This window comes from Temnothorax longispinosus, unplaced genomic scaffold, assembly GCF_030848805.1.
Source record: "Temnothorax longispinosus isolate EJ_2023e unplaced genomic scaffold, Tlon_JGU_v1 HiC_scaffold_474, whole genome shotgun sequence".
Lineage (NCBI taxonomy): Eukaryota > Metazoa > Arthropoda > Insecta > Hymenoptera > Formicidae > Temnothorax > Temnothorax longispinosus.
In genome coordinates, this window is record NW_027270313.1 from 941 (window position 1) to 8076 (window position 7136).

At 33.3% G+C, this 7136-nt stretch overlaps 1 protein-coding gene across 1 annotated transcript; it reads right to left on the minus strand.

The window, feature by feature from the left end:
• Nucleotides 1-1004: 1004 nt before the first annotated feature.
• LOC139824625 (F-box/LRR-repeat protein 4-like) lies at nt 1005-6265 on the minus strand. Its single transcript, XM_071797165.1, has 7 exons — nt 5991-6265; nt 4556-4682; nt 3915-4464; nt 3672-3831; nt 3196-3586; nt 2795-3116; nt 1005-1861 (listed from the first exon to the last, which is right to left on the minus strand). The coding sequence occupies exons 1-7, from the start codon at nt 6204-6206 to the stop codon at nt 1555-1557; spliced, it is 2073 nt and encodes a 690-aa protein (XP_071653266.1). The 5' UTR covers nt 6207-6265; the 3' UTR covers nt 1005-1554.
• Between the last annotated feature and the right edge of the window lie 871 nt (nt 6266-7136).

Consider the following 7136-nt stretch of genomic DNA (forward strand, 5'->3'; position numbering starts at 1 on the left):
ACAATGACAATCGATTGATTATTATTGATATTAGTGATAAAACTAAAAAAAATTTACAAAGAAATAGAACGTTAATGAAAGAGAAATGAAATACTTTTACACATAAAGTGACAATATTTTCTTAGAAATTACTTCAGTTGAACTAAAATAAAATATATATTTAACTTTAGCTGGCACTGTGTGGGGTATTAAATGCCCCACCCTAGTTCACCTCTAATTTAAGCCCCCTTATAGTACGAAAATGGTAGTAAAAAATGGAAGAGTTAAAATATAAGAGTCATGACCTTTTGAGTGTAAACAGTCATTTCTTCGTTTTCTTATACGTTCTCCAATTCTTTTCATACTTAACATTACATTTTATCAAAATAACCTACGACATTTGTTAAAACAACATTCAAAGACTATCGTGTAATTGTTTAAATAAAAAAAATTAATAGCTTCCTCGCAGCAAGCATATTTTAGTGGTGGGGTCTGAAACGGCCCCAGTGTGCCAGTTATGTGATTCTGGTGAAGTGTGCCGGCTAAAGGTTAATTTTTATTGACATATTTAACTTTTTTAGATTTTAGTACCGAAAAATGTTGTTATGTCCACACATGTACAAAGTGTATATGCGAATGTCCGGAGATAGCTGTATAAAATATATTCCTTCAATGTACCGGTACCATATATCTTATGCGGTGATTATTGCTGTGGGCTCACTAGAAAACAGACATCTTAATGATAGGACTGAAATATTTGCCTAAAGCAAGTTTATTGACATGTATGAATATGTTTCGTTTCGCCACGATAGAAACTATGTTGAATATTTTAGATTATATGCATAGTAATCGTACACACATTTCTGCATTCTTATTGCATTATTTTCTGAAATTGTATTATAGATCAAAAATCCCGCAAATATCGACTTGATAGACTGCTTATCAACCAACTTTATACCCAAATTGTGAGTCCTAAGGGTCTTATCGATCAATGTTTCCGATGTTTCCAGAATTTTTGATGTAATACAATTTCAGAAAATAATGCAATAAAAGTGCAGGAATGTTTGCACGATTATTATATATATAATCTAAAATATTGTCAATTGGTAGCATTATTGGTAGTAATATAGCAGACGTAAAGATCATGAGCACCTCGGAATATTTTTGAAGTGTGCTGAAGTGATATGAAGTGCTTATTTTATGCAAATATCTTTTTATTTGGAAGTGGCACGCAAGAATTCTCAGCGTGTCATTTCTCGCTTCTGACGTCACAATTAATCTTACGTGATAGCGGAAAGAGCCCAAGAGCCTTAATATAGTTTGCCTTAATATTTCGCTAAACAACTATTTCAAGCAAAAAAATGACTATCTGCCAAAAGGGTCAAATTACAAAAAAGAAGATAAAACTGTTCGAAAATAAATTATAAATAAGTGTGGATATTTCGTTTTTATTAGGCATTAACTTCTTTTACAATCTAGTTCGCTAGATAATTTTTAAAAAGTAAATTGCTACATATATAATATATGTATATATATGTATATATCTCAAAAGGGTTAACAAAACTTTTCAAATTATCAATCAAATATATAGGTGGACACATGCGGATATCTTTCCTTCCATACGTTAACCAAACAATCGTGAATGTTACAAAATATGAGATGAAACTCTTGCAGTTTTGGACATTGTTCCAAAATAGTAAAACACTTATCAGGTGTAACAAGTGCCACCCGATGAAGTTGTAACTGTTTTAAGTTTTTGCACTGCGTTAATAATTTCAAATTGTGATCATTGAGAACAATAGAGCCTAAAGTAACTAATTCCAAACGTTGCCAGGAAGAAAGTAATTTGTGCAAGTAATTATCAGCGTCTGGACGAAAGAATCTGTAACAAAAATCATATGACTATTATATAGTATTCTAATTACAAAAAGTGTACAAATTAGAAATTTGTACATCGTTTTCTCATCATTACATATTGCTACCATTGCTCCTATTCAGAGCAATTTAACATTTTATTTCGCTCATAAAGTATTCTCTTATAAGGAAGCTTGTATTTTGCTTGATGTATAATTATTAGTATTTATTAGTTTGGCTTCTTTATAGCGAAAAGTTTTATAAACTAAATAAAATAGGAGCAATGGTAGCGATTGATCTGAAATAATGAAGAAGCAAGTTCCTAATTTGCACACTTTTAAATTTAAATTTTAAGTTTAACATTTTTATGAATTGATAAATCAGCTTAGTAGCACAAATGGAGTTTTACAATCGACGCAATGTCAAATCAAAGTTGACTTTGGGAGTTCAGGCTATACGGTTTATATACGGACTCCGCATATGGACCTTTGATCGCGTATAAAGCTAGGTATAATCAACCAAATCTTAAAGAATTATATATAAATAAAGGTAAAAAAGACTGAAGAATATAATGGTATTATAAATAGCCCAATATCTCAAAATTTGCGGAAGTTAGAGCTACCACGGACATTTCTCAAAACATTCAAAATTTATATAAAATTAAAGGACTCCGTTAACAATCATCGCCAAATTCAAAATTTAACCCGATATCACACACACGCGCGCGCGTACGGACATTTTGTAAAAATGTGATATTTCAACGTTTTAGAATATTTAGAACACATTGGCAAAGAAAACTGAAAAAATTTTTGCACAAGAAACAAAGCTTTCTCTATGAGGAAGCACAAAGAAAATTAATGTAACTTTTTCAAGATCCTCGAAATGCAAGAGAAGCAAACACAAATTTCAATCAAGAATATAGTAATGTATTAAGAAAAAAAAATTGAAAAGCACCACTTACCGGGGAAGGTACACTTTTCGTAAATTTTTACAGTCAGCGAGAACGTCATAATCCTGCGATGTAAGAATACAGTCCTCTAAACGTATTACTTCCAAGTTAGGACACACATTTATAAACTCTGTTGCAGCTGGACGTCTTATAAGAGAGTAATCGGCAGGGTCAAAATTGAACTCACGCATCCGTTGATTTTTTTGCAGTATTTTGTAAAGACATTCAGGTTTTATACATGTATCACGAAGATTTAAATGTTCCAAACCATTTAATTTCTCGAGATACGAAAATCCTTTGTCATCTATGCCACCACAATAATTTAGATTCAATTCTAAAAAGAGAAATGTGTTGAGCATATACAATAAACCCGACAATCCCATGTTTCATATACTTTATATGTATATACATACCTTTCAAATTTACACATATCTCCGAAATTTTAAGTAGGGCAAGATTATTGATAGAATAGCCGCAGTATTCTAATCTTAAGTGCGTCAAACGTCTGCCACAATTATCAAGGAAGTTATTAAAATCCTCAACACTAAATATGCTTTTTGTAAGATCTAACTGCTGCAAATATTTACATCTAGATGTAAAGTAACAAAATATATTGCTCATATCGCGTTCTGCCATATCTAACCGAAAATTCACATAATACTTTGCGAAAGGTGAACAGTGTATATTCAAACGTGTATAGAGTCGAGGATCTCGCATCAAATTATTGAAGCGGTTATTTACACGATTCAAGCGGCATAACGTCATCAGATCCAAGTTTTTTAATATTATTAGTAGTATTTCATCCTGCAAAAATAAAATATAAAACTTTAATACACGAGATGACATTGCAATAAATATTATAAAAAATAGGCTTCTTAGAATACTTTACAGGAAGGTCAAATATATTGCAACGTGATAGCTCCTTGGATTCATCCGAAGAGAGTTTTATACGTTTTGCACAATTCGAATGACGAATTACCTCCAGAGATACATTTTTGTGCATCAAATTCTCTCTCAAAATACTCCCCTTAGAAACCCTTCTTATGTAGCTGCAAATAACATCGGAACAAATTCATTTTTATTATTATCAGAAGAAAGAGATTTTAATATTACTTAATGTTGATAATAATACCTTCCATCCTTACAATATTCCATTATAATGCAATATTCAGAAAAATGTCGTTGCAAATAATCTATATCCAAGTGTGCATTTTTGAAATCTGCTGTTAAATTATGAATATTCTCATGGTGTGGAAAGTACATGCAGTTAATTTCCTTTAACAGATTAGTTAAACTTTTGTCATAATTTTTAGGACGAACCAACTTTGATGTACCGATAAGCATCACAGCATCTAGCTTTGTGTAAAGAGGTATTTCATAGAAAACTGTATCTCTGTCTTTAAAAAATAATCTTAGCATTTTTGTTTTAAAGTCACGCGGGTGTGATAAGGGTGGAGAAAATAATCTTGATGTCGGGGGTACAATCTCAGACTTATAATCAGTTTCAGTTGCCAATTGTTGTTGAAGATCAATCTCAGACTTATAATCAGTTCCCCACAATTTAAACCACTTATTATTAGAATCATCTTGAGCCAAAATTTGAATTACGTCTCCAGGATTGTTTCGTGACATTTCGTATATAGAAACTCTGATTGGATATACAGCTTCATGAAACTCGATATCTTCAAAAAAGAAAATATAATTATACTCTTTTCTCAACAAAAACGTATCTTCTTTAACAATATCTTACTTGTGAATTCAGGTATCACATACCAATGTAATTATGTCCGATCGGTTGATCCCGTGGCGGAAGTAGTATTCTATGATAAGTTGTCATGGATTCTTCGTATTGCCACGGAGTTATTGAAATGTTGATATCACTATTCCATCCATTAAATTTCTGTTTTGAAAAGTCAAAATGTATCAAATAGTAGAAAAAATCTTGTAATATATAAAATTAGATTACGATTACTTTGTACAGGACAATATAACGAATAATACACATACTATGAAATATGTTTCTCCATTGAAACTCGAAGAATAAAATAGGATAATTATTTAGTTTAGAAAAGCAACCTTCTACGACCTTAACCTTGATGTACATATTATACTGATGAGCACTCTCCTGAGTAACCTTCCAAAAGTTTTAGCCGTCGTTCGTTATTTATTTAAACGTTATTAATAAAAAAGTTTGAGAATTAATATAATAGTGCTAATTAAGGAAAGTCAATTTGCTGATATGTGTTTATAGACAGTATACATGTGGGCGGCAGAGGGATTCAGCCTCTCCCTTTAGCAGGGATTGACTAGAGTTCCTCTAGTAATTATACGACCCCGCGTGATAACTCCTGATTGGTTCGCCATTAATAAGGAAGAAGTTAGTGCAAGTGAGACAAAACTTTAACATCCAAATGAAAAGTACGAGAGTAGGAAGGCTGTCTCTCTCGATCGTTCGCTATATATCCCTAGTAATTATTAATTACGGACGGTGTCGTAATTCTTACTAAAGGAACCCTAGGGTGAACCTCGTTTCGTCCTGTAAACAGAGATAGAGTGGGGTAAGCCTCGCTTAGAAAGTTAAACCGTTATTCAATGATAGATCTCGTCTTGCCTATTGAGCAGGGGTGGAGTGGAGATGACATCGCTTTTCGTGTGAAAGTGAAAACCCGCATTGTATGTACCATGATAGACCTCTAAACGAGAATTGAACGTTTGCATGTAAAAAAGAATCGAAAGTGGTATAGTTCTATCTATCTATACGGTGTTAAAGAAATCTATATTCTATTTATATCTTTTGTTAATAACTTTATAATCAATAACGACGGCTAAATCTTTGGAATGTTACTCAGAAGAGTGATCTTGGCAACATATGTCAAAGGTAAAGTCATGAAGGGAAATTCGTCTATTTAACCCTCAGGGTACGGACTATAAAAAAGTTACGTTCCGTACGGACATGAGTTAGCCTAACCCGGCGACTTTGATTGACTGTATATCGAGCTGTAATTTGTCAATTGAAACAATTTTTTTTTGGATTGGAAATTTTCTCAAAAATACAATGGCGTTGATAGATTTATTACATTATTTGTTTAAACAAAGATACACACAAAGACACAAAGATACTTTCTTTGAAATGGCGCTACTTTCAAAATTCGCTCGGGTTACGCTAACCCAGTCCGTACTCTGAGGGTTAAACATTCTAGATAATTACCTGAAATGGTTCTCCATAGTTTGAAAATTTGGGTGGTCCAATTATGTCAGGGGCCGTATAAAATACACTGAGATTAGAGTGGATTTTAACGTGTCTTTTCTTCACAAATTGATAGCTGAAGTCAACGCTAATATCCTCTTCTCCTACGGATTTTCTGCCGATATAAGGATATCGACCACAACTCTCACCATATAAAGATTGGTAATTGGATGCCATATTTTCTCTCTGAAAAAAGACCAAAAATATGGAGAATTATAATCCTTGCTTTTGTAGCATATGCTAAAATGCATTATAACATCATATATTTGCAATTATAGCATGTATATAATCTAAATTTATCTTCCTTCCATTCACATTGTTAATACTGACATACTATTTTCTGCATGTGTATTACCTAATGTAAACTATAGATTTTTAGTACTGGCTGTGAATATATTGCAGCCCTTGTAGAAAAAGATTTTAATTAACAATACATTGCAAATCTTGTTCTACAGAGAATAGTGTATATCTATAGTATTTATTCTTAAAAACATTAATTTTTACTGAAATTATAATTTCTTTACTTTTCTATTAACAAATTGTACTATTATTATGGAATATATAATAAATAAATTGTTAATAAATAATTATTTTATATATTTTAATTTTGATCTCAATATTCTGCATTGTAACATTCGCAAGCAACTGATCCGCATATGTACTCTTTTTTATGAAATAGATATATGTATTTATTTATTTTGTAACAATGCACCCTTGTCAACGCATCGTCTCCCGGTTAACACCCGCCGGATGCCGCCCGACCGTCGGGCGAGAATAGTGCGCGGTGCGCGGTGCGCCCACCTTTTTTTAATTCTCTCAAAATTATCGTGTGCGCGAGCGTTTGCGGCTCGCGGCACCGGTATCCCTTCGGGTCCACGACGAACGCCGACGGGATTCGATCTCCGCCGAGTGCGAACGCGCGTAATTTTGCACTGCTCCGACCGCCGCGCGGCTCGCACGAGGATCGGCCTCTTCACCGAATCTATCATCCCCTTTATAAAAATCGGCGCCGCGGCGAAAGAAGACACTTCGACTCGAGATCAGCAACCGATCCGCTGCTCCCGAAGAAAAGAGACCTATCCAGAACCTCCTAGGGCGACACGCAAA

What these genes read in the sequence shown, in the direction of transcription:
- LOC139824625 (XM_071797165.1), bottom strand. Translation starts at nt 6,206, where the DNA reads ATGGCATCCAATTACCAATCTTTATATGGTGAGAGTTGTGGTCGATAT. An exon ending in GCAATATATTTGACCTTCCT is followed by an intron (nt 3,587 to 3,671) that starts GTAAAGTATTCT and finishes TTATTTTTGCAG; the next exon opens with GATGAAATACTACTAATAAT. An exon ending in GATATGTGTAAATTTGAAAG is followed by an intron (nt 3,117 to 3,195) that starts GTATGTATATAC and finishes TTCTCTTTTTAG; the next exon opens with AATTGAATCTAAATTATTGT.